The sequence below is a fragment of the Engystomops pustulosus genome, chromosome 7 (assembly GCF_040894005.1).
Source record: "Engystomops pustulosus chromosome 7, aEngPut4.maternal, whole genome shotgun sequence".
In the NCBI taxonomy this organism is placed as follows: domain Eukaryota; kingdom Metazoa; phylum Chordata; class Amphibia; order Anura; family Leptodactylidae; genus Engystomops; species Engystomops pustulosus.
The window spans coordinates 80,707,921-80,724,466 of record NC_092417.1 but is presented as its reverse complement, the minus strand read 5'-3'; the positions used below and the strand labels follow the sequence as shown (position 1 = coordinate 80,724,466).

At 43.0% G+C, this 16,546-nt stretch overlaps 1 protein-coding gene across 5 annotated transcripts in view; it reads left to right on the top strand.

Annotated features, from left to right (window-relative positions):
• The window catches only part of GSE1 (Gse1 coiled-coil protein), a 247,628-nt gene that overhangs the window by 160,112 nt on the left and 70,970 nt on the right, over positions 1-16,546 (top strand). Inside the window, exon 1 of one of the 5 annotated variants that reach the window (XM_072117065.1) lies at positions 6,485-7,088. The exons of the other annotated variants lie outside the window; for them this stretch is intronic. Within the exon in view, the coding sequence (XP_071973166.1) occupies positions 7,052-7,088 (37 nt within the window). The 5' untranslated portion in view covers positions 6,485-7,051. Of the gene's footprint in view, positions 1-6,484; positions 7,089-16,546 lie in introns of those variants that run through there. 5 annotated transcript variants of the gene reach the window in all.

Here is a 16,546-nt window from a genome sequence, read left to right as displayed (position 1 = left end):
GTCACAGGGAAAACATTTTTAACTGGCATTATACATATAAAATATACATATTTTGTACGTAACCCAGGGACTGCCTGTAATCCGTTAGGGATTCATTGGGACTAAAAAAGCTCTCTGTGGGGGAATGTGGGTGGGTTTACTTTGGTGAAGAGTTTGTCTTTCTCTTACATCTGCTTCCTCCTGGCATTTTTTCCAGGCCTCCCTAATTCCTCAGGATTAAATGTTCAACCGCGGTAATTAACGGTCAGACCTCCTCTACTGTATCTGATAATGGCAGCCGTTGTTAAAATTAATTTGCAAACATGTCATTATGCAGCAGCCGTACAGGCAATAAACCTGCAATTATAGACTGGTCCCGGGCAGAACTTGGAGGGTGAGGGAGGCACAGCGCCAATCTGTTTGTTGTTTGTCACTTGACAACTTAAACATACCACGGGGTTGGTCACAGCACTTGTTGCATCCGGGGGTTTATATCCTTGTACAACACTCATAGGTGCACTTTTGCAAGCACTTACATCTTAACAATACTAAAATAGCTTTGCAAGTAGTCTTAATAAGTTTTCAGTTTACAGCTTCCCTGCAGGCCTATGTTTGTTACAAGATGTGTGATGTAATCCTGCAGCCGCTTGCCGCTGCCTTGATCGCAACACAATTAGGTGTCTGAATTTAAAAGAAGGCACAAGACAATCTTTTTAAGGGCTTATTCACACATCAGTTTTTTCTCGGTATGCGATCTAGGACCTGTGGTCTATTGAAAGTCTAATTTTTTTTTTTCCCCATGTTTGCTGATCACGGACAATAATAGAAGTCTACAGTCGTGTGTTTGTCAAATGTTTTTATCACATACAGAAATACAAGTGCAATCATATTATGAGTAACAAAAGCTTTTATTGACAGTTACACAATGAGTTAATTCAGCAATTCAATATTTGCAGTCTTGACCCTTCTTCAGGACCTCTGCAATTCTCCCTGGCAGCTCTCAATCAACTTCTGGACCAAATCCTGACTGATAGCCGTCCATTCTTGCACAATCAATGCTTGCATTTTCTCACAATTTGTTGGTTTTTGTTTGTCCACCCATCTATTGATGATTGACCATACGTTCTCAATGGGATTAAGATCTGGGGAGTTTCCAGGCCATGGACACAAAATCTCTGTTTTGTTCCCTGAGCCATTTAGTTATCACCTTTGCTTTATGGCGTGGTGCTCCATCATGCTGGAAAAGGCATTGCTGATCACCAAACAGCTGTTTTCCAGATGTCCCAAACAATCAGAAAGGGATTCATCAGAGAAAATGACTTTACCCCAGTCCTCGGCAGTCCACTCCCTGTACCTTTTGTAGAATATCAGTCTGTCCCTGATGTTTTTTCTGGAGAGAAGTGGCTTCTTTGCTGCCCTCCTTGATACCAGGCCTTGCTCCAAGAGTCTCCGCCTCACAGTGCGTGCAGATGCACTCACACCTGCCTGCTGCCATTCCTGAGCAAGCTCTGCACTGCTGGGAGCCCGATCCCGAAGCTGAAACACTTTTAAGAGACGGTCCTGGCGCTTGCTGGTCCTTCTTGGGCGCCCTGGAGCCATTTTGGCAACAATGGAACCTCTCTCCTTGAATTCCTTGATGATGTGATAGATTGTTGACTGAGGTGCAATCTTTCTAGCTGTGATACTATTCCCTGTTAGGCCAGTTTTGTGCAGTGCAATGATGACTGCACGTGTTTCTTTAGAGATAACCATGGTTAACAGAAGAGAAACAATGATGCCAAGCACCAGCCTCCTTTTAAAGTGTCCAGTGGTGTGATTCTTAATCATGACAGATTGATCTCCAGCCATGTCCTCATCAACACCCACACCTGTGTTACTGGAGTAATCACTGAAACGATATTAGCTGCTCCTTTTAAGGCAGGCCTGCAATGAAGTTGAAATGTGTTTAGGGGGAAAAAGTTCATTTTCTATGCAAATATTGACTTTGCAATTAATTGTTGTTACGCTGATCACTCTTTATAACATTCTGTCTTACTTTGCAGGTTGTTTTCAGTGCAAATGCCTTGCACCTTTATTTTGAAAGTGTCCGTGACACATTTATGTCGCAGATGCACTATACCCAACGCTACACAAAACTCGGCACTGAAAGGGGGCGTTCCAGTGCACAATCGAATCGTGTGTAACATTTATCATGCAGTCAGAGCATGCAACACAATTTTGTCAATGTTAAAGGTGCACCAAAAAAAGTTGGTTCAATCTGTTGGAGCAGTGCAGGCAGCACCAGATTCATGAAGAATGGGCGCCACAATTCATGAATCTGGTGCACACTACACAGGAGTGTTGGATGCTTTACTTGAAACACGATACTACTATAGACAATGATTGAAATATTGTCAGTGAGGAGTTACCGCTTTTTACTGGAGTATGAAATAAGTATAAAAAAAAATAGTAAGTTGGCTTGCAAATCTTTTGATTTTGTTAGCCAATCCCATGTATCAAGCTGCAATTGGTAACAATTGATTATGACCAAAGCCACTAAATTCCATTTTACTAATGAAAATACAATGCAATTATATTTACATCGTGAGCATTTATGATTTCTATTATAAAGGTGTTTAACCTTTTGTAGAATTTAAATTTAGCGGTAGATTTACTTTATATGCAATGTGTGAATGCTACCTTAGGGATCACCTATAACAACCGTATTGTTTTTCTTCAGTATTTCTTCAATAAAAGCATTTTTAAAAAAACTATGAAATTATATCCTTTTTTTTTTTTTTTTTTTCAAATTGTTATAAATGATCATTTTGTATGCTTCCACATTAGGCTTTTAGTGGTCTGTTTTCTTCAGCATTTATATGCAGCGCTATGGGAAAAATAGGGTTAGAATTGCTCCCTGCCTTGCAGGAAGGCCAGCAAGGGTTTGCCTTCATGAGAAGAGGTAACCACACAGAAGGCAGGCACTGCTGGGAGCTGGGTGATAAGACGAGCAGGAAATGGTTAATAGTGATAGCTATAATCGGGATGTGAAAGGAGTTGGCCACAAAATGGGTTAATATATCCTGGCTGCCATTGTGTTAGTGTGTGGCTCGCAGTGCAAGGAAGTGGTTAATTTTTCCGTCTCTTCCTCTTGTAAAGCTCATAATCCGGCAGCTGGGAGCCTGTGATATTACTCTATATTATATTGTGCTCATCACTAAACCCTCTGCACACACACACAGGGGAGACACATGTTCATGTTCCTCCTGCTGCCCGAGGTCGTCGGTGTTCTCTGGAGGGGGGGCAATCTCTTGTAGGGATATATAGGGCCAAGTGCTGGTCAAAGCCAAGACGTCTTCTGCTTAACGTTCCTTCTAATGTCAACAATGTCTCGCATGTAGAATAGAAGCGACGTGTTCTGGATAGGAGTCAATATTGACTTAGGGAGCTGTGCGTGTCCCAGCTGCGGCGTAGGTCAGGCGGCTGCTCACGGGAAACAATAAGACATGGACACCACTAATGACCCATGCTCCAGCCTGAGAAATATGAAAGTCGTATAGCCTCAAAAGTAAGGTACAAAATAAAGAGCTACTAATGCCATGAAGTCCCCACAATGTGTAACAGTACTGAAGCGTAACAAAAGGATTGACACCTATCATATTTGGCAAAATATTTAATTGAATGTTCTACATTTAGCATCTCTACAGCCCAAGTGAATTATAGGTAGATGTAGGCCCTGATGATCTTTCTGCAACTTGTCTTGCTTTCTGACAGTGAAAGAAATGGCTCAGAGCTGTTCCTGTGTCTTATACCACACTGTGCCCCTGGGTGGGTAGGGATAGTCATCTGACACACAGCATGATTCCTGGCAGTAAAGGGCTTGAGATTAAATCTTGGTGAAAAATTTAGACACAGAAAAGATTTTACAAGCTTGTCCTGAGCACTTACTTGAAGGGAAGGGTTACAGTCTCTCCATCGGCACTGTTCATAATGGGTAGCATCTCAAAGATTTAATCACTAAGTTGTTATTGAGTGAATTTGTAACCATCTCTGCCTTCTCCTTACAGTGAATGGCAGCATTCCTATTTATATCGGAAACTTAAAGGACATCTACCACCAGGATGAAGGATTGTAAACCAAGCACACTGACATACTGGTGTGTTCCCCCTATGGCAGGATCTGCTCTTCTTTTAGCCCCTCAGGTTCATTCGCATAATTGTTAAAATATTTTTTTGTGAAAACAAGGTCCGGAGAAGCTTATAGAAGAGCAGAAAATGACAGAGGGCACACACCTGTATGACAGTGTGCTTGATTTACAATCCTTCATCCTGGTGGTAGATGTCCTTTAAAAGGTACCTGTCACCAGATTTTCACTAATGAACCCAATGACAGGTTCCCATAGCACAATACTAACTCTGGTCCATAGTTTTTTTTTATTCTTTTAATAATAGCTACAAAAATCTGTTTTCTGATCCACAAAATGAATTCTTTTGTAAGCCCAACTGGCACCCTGCCAGAAGGAGCAGTAGGTCCCCAGAATGTGTGTTATTCATGAGACATTGTGTGTCTCGCCTCATATTTGCTGCATGCCCCTCATTCCCCTCATCCTCTGCCCTGCACTTGGGAAGGGAGTGGGGATGAGGGATATGCTGGCAGACAAGGGCTGAGACTGCCTTTCATGAATAACACACACCTTTGAGACTCACTGCTCCCTCTGGCAGGGTGGCAGGTAGGTTTACACAGTTAATTTTCTGGGGATAGAAACTATGTATTCTTTTTAGCTAATAACATTGTGGGCAAGAGTTAGTATAGTTCTATGTGAACTCCCTATTAGGTTTATTAGTGAAAATCTGATGAAATGATCCATTTAAATGGAACCTGTTGGCACAGATTACTTGATGATGTTCATTACCATATGGACAAAATGTGTATACGATTGATGTGCTGCTCCTGATGGATTTTATTTTGTAACATATTGCAAATACTTTGTGGGAACTCAGCCTGAAGGAATAAACTGACTTGTGCAAAACTGACCTTAGTGTCTGATCCCTGGGTATCCATCTGTTAGGACCTCCTGCGATCATGAGAACATTGTAAAGTGCTCCATACCATTGGAGCCCTGATTCACATTTTCTTCCAGCACACTGCTGGACATAGCAAACCTCCATTGAAGTGGAATACTGGCCAGCATGTGCCATAGTTCTCCATTTGAGTGGTAAACTTCAAAGGACTTGAGCGTCCCAATGGTCTTTTATTGAACAATGTTGCCATGATTTTGTACAGATTTAAAGAGAACCTGTTATCAGCAATTGCTCGAGTAAACCACTACCAGAATATTGTAAAGCCGCTTAACACCTTCTAGTTTAAATTTGTTTCATGGTCCAGTGTGGTGGCATCACCCAAGAAATAAATTTTGATGTGAGCTGTAAATTGGTTGTGCAAAGTCAAGGAGGAGTTTAGCACTGAAGTCAAGGTGGGAAACTCTAAATGCCTCCTCTGTGATAGAAATCATGCATCGGACTTCAGGAGATCTGGTTAGTGATGTCTCTGGATGCAGGACCCTCAATAAAGGTAAAGGGGGGTTTCTGAGGAAGGAAGTTAAAATCCCCCCCTCCTTGACTTTATACAACCAATTTACATCTCACTTCAAATTGATTTTCTGGATGATAACGCCACACTGGGTTGAGAGAAACATGATCTGGAAGGTGTTCAGCTGCTTGACAACATACTGGTAGTGGTTTATTAAGTCAATTTTGGCTGACAGGTTCCCCTGCAAACAGTGTTTGTTGCAGTGTAATTTTGTTGCATCTGTAAATATGTTTGGAGATGTTGTTTCAATTTTAATGCCACCCACCTACTGGAGTGAAATTTGACAGTAACCATTCACACAGTGCTGTGCCCCTCCAGCTTTTACCTTGCCCGGTGACTGCCAGAACCTAAAGTTGTGCAGGCATCATGGAAAAATGCATTTGAAAATGGGGGTTAATAAACTGCTGGCATGTGTCTTGGAGAGCGCTTACATAACATTGCGTGGCTCTTCGTGCACACATTTTAGTAATGGAAAATACATGGGAAGACTGGACAACCTGAGATGCACTGGAAATGCTCTACTTCTCATACCATTGGTGAGGCTTGTATTGGGGGGTGGGGGAGGACTATGCAACACAGATGACGTGTGTACCATCCTTATTCTTGAATGTAAGCACATGCAGAGGTTTTTTGTGTCCTAGAACTGACAATTATCCAAACATGTGGTAACCTTTAAACCCCCCTTTATCAGTCCATATCCCAGGGTGTTGACCCCCTTTTCTCAGTTCACACAAACCTTCTGGCAGAATGCTAAATTGCCAATAATGATCATTGCGTGGAAATTGATGTGTTTGGAGGGGGGAGACACAATCTCCAACCTCCTCCCTCCTCCTCTGCTCTTATTCCAACCCTCTATTATTGTAGCCTGGGGGGAGCTGATGTCTTCTCCCTTTCTTCCCCTATCATCTTCATTCAGTGGCCAGGCTTGGATCACTATCCCGCACCGCCTTGCTGGCTGTGGTTTCTCTCTAGGACTGCGCTGTCACATTTATTCCTGGAGATATTTTCTCCCTTTTTACAATTTTATTATCTACCCCCACCACCACCACACTAATCCCAGAAGGAAAAGAAGGGAAAAACAATAGATGGATTCTCCTTGGCAACAAGAAGTGAGCCTGAGTGTCGCCCCCTCGTGATCCTGAGCCCTGGCTCATCCTGAGCTCCCTGCCCCAGCAGTGACTTGCACTGACCCTCGCCCTTGACATTGAAATGACTGAATGAAGAGCCAGGGGTTGCTGGGCTGTCTGGGAAGAAGATTACTGATTCTTCAGAGAGCAGCTTAGCACTCCCTCTGTCCCTCCCCACAATTTTCTTCCTCTCTCTGTCTCTCGCTCTTTTTTTTTTTTTTCATGTAATTATTTGCATTTCTGGGCTGGGAAGCTGCAAACACGGAAGGAGAGCTGCTGTAGTGAGGAGTGAGCCCCAGCCTGTCCATGTAAAGCCTCCGTACATGATGGGACAATAATTGATTATTTAAGGCATTTCTCAAACTTCAGTGTTAATCATGTTTGGATTAAAACCTCCGCTGTACTACTTGCCAGGTAAGGACGCTGTACATGCAGCCATGGTCTCCAACGTCTAGTGTTTGGCATGTTTGTGGGCACACTCTGGGGTCACTCAGTGCAAACACCAGCTGGAGCATCTACCCTGCAGCTTCCTGACATTGGAGCTGTAATAATAGATAGAGGTGCCCTGTAGTGCATGGCACCTAATGTGATTATGGGTAGAGTAAGGGTGTGCACTGCCTGCTCCAGCCTTGCACACTGTCATTGCCAGCCATCATTGCTGAGATATATAGGTTGGCTACCTACTAGAGTTTGTGGCACTCTTGCTTTGAGGTTAGCAGAGTTTTGCAATTCCTAGTCCAGCTAGAGTGCATTTCTCTGGTGCTATCTGCCATCATTATGTAGTAATACATATAGTTGGGGGTGATGACCCACTCTGGGGTTGATGCTCCCCGAGAAAAAGGGGCATTTCCTGGCATTATACATTCGGGGGAGGGGGTATGCTCACTACTCTATCCAGCCAGAGTAACATCCTAGTATCATTAGTGTGATTTGTCATTGTTGTGATGCTGACCCTCCACTATTTAGTGTGTAGAATCCTTTCTTGTAATTCCCAAGGGTTAGCAGAGTAGATTTCTTTGTACTGTGTTATAGGGAAGAAGTAGGCAGTGCTTGCTCCCAGTGTTTCGTGCCCTTGCTTTGTCTTCGGCTAAGTGCATATCCTTGTTTAATTTAGGGGCACTTAGTGAAGCTCCGGTGAATTGGCGAGTTGCGGTGGTGTGATGTTACGTCCGTGTTTTCACGGCTGAATGCGCTCCGCTGGTGGATCCAGCCACCTCTGTGGATAGGGGAGTCTGCCTCCTGTTTTATTTATTCGCATTTGCCTTCTGAGAAGTTGCCAGTCCTGCCAGGGAGCTCTGTGACATGTGCTTAACCCCTTGGCAGTGCTGTTGACACATTTGCTGCTGTGACTTGGGGTCGCTTGTTAACAGGCTACAGGGGCTGACCCCCTGCCTTAACCCCTTAAGTGCTCTGCAGCTGCTGAAAAGCACATTCCTCTCCACAGGCAGCAGGCTGCATGTATTCCTCTGCCAGATGACGGCCACATCTGGTGTAATAATACAGAATGAGCAGAGCCGCAGTCGCACAACAGCACCCTATGGGGATGCCAATGCATTCTGTTCACCATTTACTGAAATTTGGGGTGCGTAAGACTAGCTGAAACATCCCAGCAAACAAGGCATCTCATGCAGCTTTATAGCAGGGTTGTGTCACTGAGGGGAGTGTTTAGGGTGATGAGGACTTGTCAAATGCTTCTTGTTGATACTTGTAAGACAACTGTGATTCATAGGCAACTTCTATATGAGTTGTATGAGGTTGTTCTATTGTAGGGTCACTACAAATTAGACAGCCTGCACTATAATTGTCAGCTCTGTGGGTTACTCCTCAGACAGCTCAGCGGTTCATAGCAGATCATGCACTGGGGCAGCGTCCATCGCTTCCGTTTTCAGATAACATTTTCAGTTTTGCGTTTGGTGGTTTTGTGGTCCATGTGCACTCTTCATATATGAAGGGCTGCTTCTCCCGGAAATGTCTGTTGCATACAGACATGGTGGTTTGCTTGAGATGTGAACACCCCTTCCTTGCTGGCTTGTGTGCACTGAGGCAGAATGTGTGATATGATAGGATTACTGAGTAGTATGATGGCAGCATTCCTGTATGGCTACACCGTGCCACTAAGATGCCTCTCCATCCATTCACTTGTCTTATACTTTTTGTTGCCATCTGGGCCGCCACTTTCTGTAGTTGAGCAGATATCACACTGAGCGCTGACGGTTCTATGTAGGAGTTTTTCTTCAGGGCATTCTGATAAAAAGTTGACGACAATGCTGTGTCACGCAGGGACCGTGGTGGCCTCATCGGCTCCTCGCAGCTATTTGATGTGACATCTTGTTCCTCTTTCTGCAGGTCGGATCTCATCTGAGGGCCGCTGCTTTTAGCAAATATAATTGTAAAGTGAAATGTGCTTTTTCCCTAGAAAATGCAATGTATCTGATGTGCGGAATCACTGTATTTCTGATAATGATCACAACCTCAAGTACCTCCCTGTACCATATGAACGGACAGTCCTTCATATGGCTCCATAGAGGCCAATGTAGAACAAAAGGGTGAGAATCTATAACCTGATCATATGTGCAGTGAGGCTCCTCCAAATATCTGATGATAGGAAGTCACACAATTCCTCCTTACGGTCTCCTCTTCACTAATGTTACATTTCCCATACTGCACAAAATAAGATTGCAATGTGAGGTCATCATGAAAGATTGTGTAGGGCATGTTATTGGATCATGCGGTGTTTAATGCAGGACCTTCATGTAGGATTACAAAGTAGATAGTACATGGTTTTAGGATTGCTCTGGCTACAAGGCATATTCTTCTACAATTGATAGCATTCAAGTAGAGTTCACAATGGATGGTCTTCATCTTGGTCTAAAATATAATGCAATGGTGTTGGATTACACATTATGTAATGCAGGGTTTATTATAAATTGTACAGTATACAATGCAGGGTCATCATGCAAGTTTACAAAGGCGATAGATACACAGGGTCGTGACGTAGTATTGCAGTCCACAATGCAGGGTTAACATGTAGGACTAAAGTGTACAATGCAGAGTCACTCTAGGGACCCTGGACCTCTGTCTGTTCCAGGGTCTCTAGTTAGTAATGACTCCAGATTATTTCCTTGGCATTATACATCTTTATTGTGCTGTATACTGGTTGAAGGCTGTGGAGGTGTCATGATCTTGTGCTATTTCATCATCTTTTATCTCTTGATCTGAATTCTTCTTATCTCCCTGTTAAAATGCTCTGTGATTAGTCTCCCAACTCCCAGCTTTTCACTACCTAAAATGGAAATGGTTTTATGAGAATCCTTCTCTACGTATGACATCCTGTAATCTGCAGCATAAAAATTGGGGATGGCACCATTTAGGGCTAGTGTAGGACATCTCTTAGGCCTGTAAATGAGGACATTTGTAAAAATGTAGAACCCTATGAATGATGCTATAAGCCCCTCCCATTCTGTAGATGCCCTTCCTCTGCGCAACTTATGATAATCTGGTTCCTAAACTCTGGTATTGAGAAGGGTTCCTTTATATAATTTGCTTCTGTTTTCTCCGGTAACTGAATCAGCCTGGTTAGAATTAAGCAATTTAAGTTAATGACCGTCTGTCGGTTATTTCAGTTCAGATTATGTCATTTAGAAAACTGAAATGGCGTGCACACTGGATGATAGACTTCTTGAATATTGCAGGGGTTTTTTTTGTGTTGCAATGCAGAACTGAACAACTCATTAGAACAGATGAATGTGGCACATTCGCACTCGGTTGAATTAATGTGACTTTATTTTTGTCAACATACGTTGAATAAAGTGGCTTCAGATTTTCTGGTTATTGTCTTTCCACCAATAACTTAAGTCTGATGTGACTAGGTGTATAGGACAAATAGATGGCACTTTTAGCTTACAGGTTAGATTATTGGAAAGCAGAAGTCTTGGAAAGAGTGGGGATGCCAGGCGGGCAAAAGTTGTTGGAGCCGGTGCCTAAATCTCTTGCTATAGGGGGGGTGGGTGCAGGTGTAGAGCCTGCATACAGTTTCCTTTATCTAGGTTAAGTTTATGGCAGAGCAAAATCCTGCAGTATATGATATATATTTGTTTCCATTGCTGGAGCAGGTGTAACACCCTTATTTTCTAGATAGTGACAGTGGTTATAGCTCTGTGCGCTGCCCCACCTCTTCCTACAGAGACGCTTGTTACACATGAGTAGGTGTTTGCTGAATGATGTTCAGACAGAGCAGCCAGGGAAGCCCTGTGAGTGTGTGCGCTCAGTCAAGCAGGAAAATGGGGTCACTCACATCCTTTACCATTAACACTCCTGCTGCACATCCAGGAGGTTAGATATGTAGAAGTCATTAGGTTCAGTATAAAGTCTCTCTGCTGTGCAATGATCAGTGTACATGTGTAGGCTCTACACCTCTAACAAATATGAAAAGTACATGTAGCATGCATCTAAAGTGTCTCTGCGCTTCCATGCGCCTCTCTGTTTTGTTTGAAGAATCAATAATTTGGAAGTAATCCTTTTCTGAGCACAATAACAATGCTCAATGGGGTCCATAATTTTATTTGGTTGAAGACTGACTGCCCTGAATTATGAAAGGTCAAAGCCAGTAGACATTTAACCTTAACCTCATGTATTTATTAATACATATATTTTCCATGAAATCCGCTGCCTCCAGGGAAAGGAACAAACTCCAGGTTCACATTTTGGAGTCGCCTTCAAGGAGTTAACACAGATGGTTGCATCATCTCCTCACTTTGCCATCAGCTGTGTGATTACCATTATTATTTAATGGCGGTGCGTTATCAGTAGCTGTGAGACCGCGCAGCGTACAAGCTCTCAGCCACCCAGGGACAAAAAAAATTGCGCAGCAGCCTTTAGAAACGCCACCTCCCAGGCAGGCCTCTCGGGATAGCTTTTTGCAGCTACCTGCGGCCGTTTTCAAAGGAGTAAGGCTGTTTCTTGAAAGGCTCGAAAAGAGCAAAGGGAGGCAGTAATGAGAGGCTGTGATCTGCTGCGTATCAAAGTGCCATGTTTTTTTTCCTCAAGTCTTTTTTCCTCACCGACTCCCCAAGGTCTGATCTCCCCCCTTTCAATAGTCAGAATGGATAGCCCGCTGCTTAGATTGCATCTCATTCTGTATCATTTTGTGTCATTTAGACAGTCAGATCAGTGCAGGGGAGGGAGGCAGAGACGCATCTTGTTTGTGCTGCTTCTGATGTGTTATTTAAAGGATCTCGGCCTAGCTGGGGACCTGTGCAAAAAGATAATGGGTACTAGTCTCCCACATAGGCCCCCTATTTGTATTACCTTGCCTTATGTACCCCTGACACTGCTCTATAGCATTATCTTCTGCCATATCCCAGAATAAGTGTTATTTTCACTCCCTAAACTTTTCAACTTTACCCTTACTGTCATTAGCCAGCACTTTAGCCTGATCTGTTTTAAAGGGAATCAACCACGTATATTTGGTTTTAACCCAAGTACACACCATGAAATGAAATTTGTTCTTCATTCAGCTGTTAATGGCTTCTTCTTTTGAAAACGGGAGTTTTGAAAATATGTAAATGAGCCTCGGTGGCTCCTGGGTACCTCACAGAAGCCCCTTATGGCACTTTCGGCTTCCACTGACTCTTTGGCAAGGGAAAAGAGGAGGTGGGCATAAGACCCGAAGGAAGGAATGAATATTTAGCAACTGAGGGAGCCAGAAGGGGCTTCTGTGACATACACAGGAGCCCCTGATGATCATTTTTGTAAGAAAGGACTTTTACAAATCTGCAAGTGAGCCTCTTTGTATGCCACAAACGGCTAGGGAGAAAGGGGCAGGGGGGAGGATTATGGGGGGCACATTTGGTTTGTGGGTTTTCCGCGGTGACAGGTCCTCTTTAAGTGTTACTCTATTTCCTTAATCTTGTACTGTTCATAAAAGTTATTTAATTATGAACTGCAATCTTGCTCTAATATCCCTGAAACATGCATGAAACCCTCCATCCCAACTACCATCCAGACAAGACTGTGGAAGAGATGTGGATGCAGCCTCTGTGCATCCTGCAGCTGAACTCCATTCATACTGTAAATACTTGCATATAAGCCGAAACTCCTAATTTTTATTAAAAAGAAAATGGGAAAAGTTATTGACTGGAGTAGCATGCCCTGGAGTAGGAAATGCTGCCACTACTCTTAATAACACGTCCAGCAGCAGATGCACCTGATTAATGTAATGTCTTTCAGCAGAGCCCCCATTTACTGAAATGTCCACAGCAGATGCCCCCATTGCAGAAATGTCCACAGCAAATGATCCCTTTAATAAAATGTCAACAGCAGAGCTCCCCTTAACTGAAAGGTCCACAGCAGAGCCACTCTTTACTGTAATGTCCGCTGCAGAGTCTGCCTTTATTGAAATGTCCACAGCAGGATCCCCCTATACTGAAATGTCCACTGGCAGAGTCCGCCTTTATTGAAATGTCCACAGCAGATCCCCCCCCTTTTTAATGAAATGTCCACAGCAGGTGCCCCCCTTTACATAAATTCCCCCCCCCCCATCATAAATGAAATGTCCACCCCAGATGCTTCCCCTTTAATGAATTCTCCACTTCAGATGCCCCCTATTATTGTCCACCCCAGATGCCCCCCATTATAAATTAAATGCCCACCCCAGATGCCCTCTATTAATGAAACGTCCACCCAGATGCCCCCCATTTACATATCCACTCTCCCTATCATTACTGTAATGTCCACAACAGGGTCCTCTTAAAATTGAAAAAAAAAATTAAAAAAATTTATAGTCCTCTTCCAGCTTCTTCTCCCCAGGGCCCCATGGCTCTATCTTCTCCATCTTCTGGCCTGGGCGCATCACTATGACCCCGCAGTGTTGCGTCCGCTTGATGTCATAGTATAAGGGCCCGTCTGGCGCATAAACAATGACGGCTATGAAACTGCCACAGTGATGCGCCAGGCTGAAAGATGGAGCTGAGGGGTCGGGGATAAGAAGCCGGAAGGTGAGTATCATTTTTTAATTTTTTTTTTTAACTGATGTTCTTATAGAGAATGTATAAGTGGGATACGTCTGTGCCATATGTTGTAAGGACACATCGGCAATTGACATGATGTGAGAATACAAAGTAACATTACAAATATTTGCTTCATGTATTGTGGTAATGAGGTAAAGGTTCCTGGTCTTGTGGAAACAGTGTCACCTGGAGAGATCACAGAACAATTTTTCTGCTGCTTTTGTCTTGTTACAGGCCCTTTTTATCAGGTTCCTGGAGTGTTGTTTTTCAGCATCCCTTAGTATGAGGCTGAATGTACATGCTCAACATCTTACTTCCATGAACTGTTCCAAATTACTTTGGGCCCTAGAGATGTCATTTATTCTGGCACAAATAGTTTTTCTTGGTATGCCGAGAGTTTGTATCATCCCAAGCAAGGATTAAGTAATATGAACAGTTGCCAGAAACTGTGCCACAATGTGTGGTATAGAAATCCATATAATAATCCTCAGTGGCGTAACTAGAAGCTAATGGGCCCCAGTGCAAAGTCTGTGCCAGGCCCCTCGACTATAATGTATGGTTTATAGTAATAGTCTTCTCATATGGGAAAGTGACATCTTATGGGCCCCTAAACATCTTGGGCCCGTGTGCGATCGCAACCTCTGCACCCCCTCAAGTTACGCCCCTGATAATCAATCCTCTGTAAGGCCACCTCACCCCTCCTCTGTTATCTGTATGAACCTAAATATTACAGGAGATAAGGGACAGTGTTTTAATGGGCTGTCACATTGTATCCTTCGCTGTCCCTGCAGGATTTGGTCTGGTGAATGATACCCCCTTTACATCCTTTTTACTAGCCTTCATATCCCCCAGCCCTTTTTGTCTGCTTGCTTGGAAAAGCAGGCAGTGGTTGACACTGTTACCAAGACAACAGAATTTGGGACTATTGAGAAGGTCTGAAGCTAATCCAGTGCCAGTGATTTGACATAAATGCCAGGGCTTTTAGCACCCACAGGCCTTCAGGGCTTTACAGGAACATCAGTGGAGGGAAATGAACAGACACCTGTTGAGCTGTGATCCGCTGCTGTGTCGCGATGGTCATAGATGTAAGATCTTCCTCTGAGCAGAAGAATACTTTTACTATTATACTATTTTTTTTAGGAATTGAAAGTCTTAACGTAACAGTTTTTAGAATTTTTTTCCAGATAGTAGATGGAACTTGTTCTGTCATATACTGTAAGGAGATGAGTGACGGCTATATAGTATCTGTATGCTGAGGTTAAGCCAGTAAGTGTCTGGACCTACAGCCCTCTGAGATGATGATGGACATCTGACAGCAAGGTTTATTTAATGCTGATTAGAAAGAATATTATGAAGACAATCTGTCATGACAACTCATCAGTTTCTATGAAGTGCAGATTACTTTTCCTGCAGTAATATGAATTTGGTTAAAATATCAGTTCTAGCACATTTGTTTCTTATAAATTCCATGTCTTGCGAAACCCAGATATAGGACATCAGCTACACCTACCTCTTTGAGGCATTGAATGATCTGTTTGGGCTAAAATGTCTCCACTTAGTTGGGGATCTTCCATAGTCCAGGGATAGTAGAGACTTTTACCGAAGCCTATTACAATACCAGGTAATATGGCTGACAGGAAGTAGTTGGCAGGTACATCCTGTCCTTAAGGCTAAAGGCAAGAAAAGTCTGAAACCCAAACAGGTTGAACTAGTTACATCGAAGCGATATATAATACACCACTTATAACAATATTAACTTAAATGGAATGTAGGAAATGCCAGAAAGTTACTGATAGGAATAACATCCAGTCCCTAAATTGGTAGGCAAAGGCCACATATCCCCTTTTTACTTGCTGTATTATGCTTGGAACACTGCAGACAGTATATGTGGATCATATAGTCACAGTACCTTCACACACAGCTCTCCATCTCTCTCTAAAGCGGACTTTATATTTAACATGCTAATCCCTGTCTGACCAGAGCAGCGTGTCAGGGGAATTGCTTCCCAGTTTTACCGTGCTAATATTATTTGGCATTTCAGCAACTCTGTGCAGTGCAAATTGCATAAGGAGCCTCTGTCCCTAGGAGTCAGGAAAGTAATATTCTCATCTGATTTATGGATTAGCTGTGAAGCCCTGAAAGGAGGGGGACAGTGCAGGCGGGGGCAGGTGACCTTGTCATTTTCAGCTCACACTATCGGGGGCTGTAAGAGTGTGGCTCTGCTGTAAATGGTGAATACTTATAACCCTGTGCGGTCTCTGAAGCAGTGTTTATTTTTTACCTGGTGATACCATTTTTTTGTTGTTCTGTGGTTCCCACCAGACCTTCATGGTGCTTCATGCTGCACAATACTTATCAGTCGTAGCCTTATGGATATTCAAAAATATATAATACATTGTTTCAATAAGTTTACTGCAGTATGTTCCGAATATTTTTTTCATAAGAATTGGGGGAAATTATGGAATGCCCTATAAATGTCTGTTCTATTCCTGATCTAAGGATGCAGGCTTTTGTTGAAATAAATGCGATTTTACTTTTTGCTCATGCTCAGTAGTGAAGCTTCTCCCCTACAGATCACTGAAAACAGGCACTGGGAATACCTGCACTCATCTAGCATTGTTAGAGTGACCAAAAAATCAGGAGTAAGGTAAATTCTTAGCATATCTAATAAACTGTGCATAAATCAATTGTCCAGTGTATATTCTCTATGTATGCTGTTTTAAGTTTTAGTTTGCTTTTTCTCTGAGCTCTTGTTTGTGCCTTTTGTCACATTCATCTCAACTAAACATTGTGTACATGAAATGTAGTGAAGTTCCTCCCCTACAGATTAGATGGGAATGAATGTCTGCATTTATCTTTGAACCG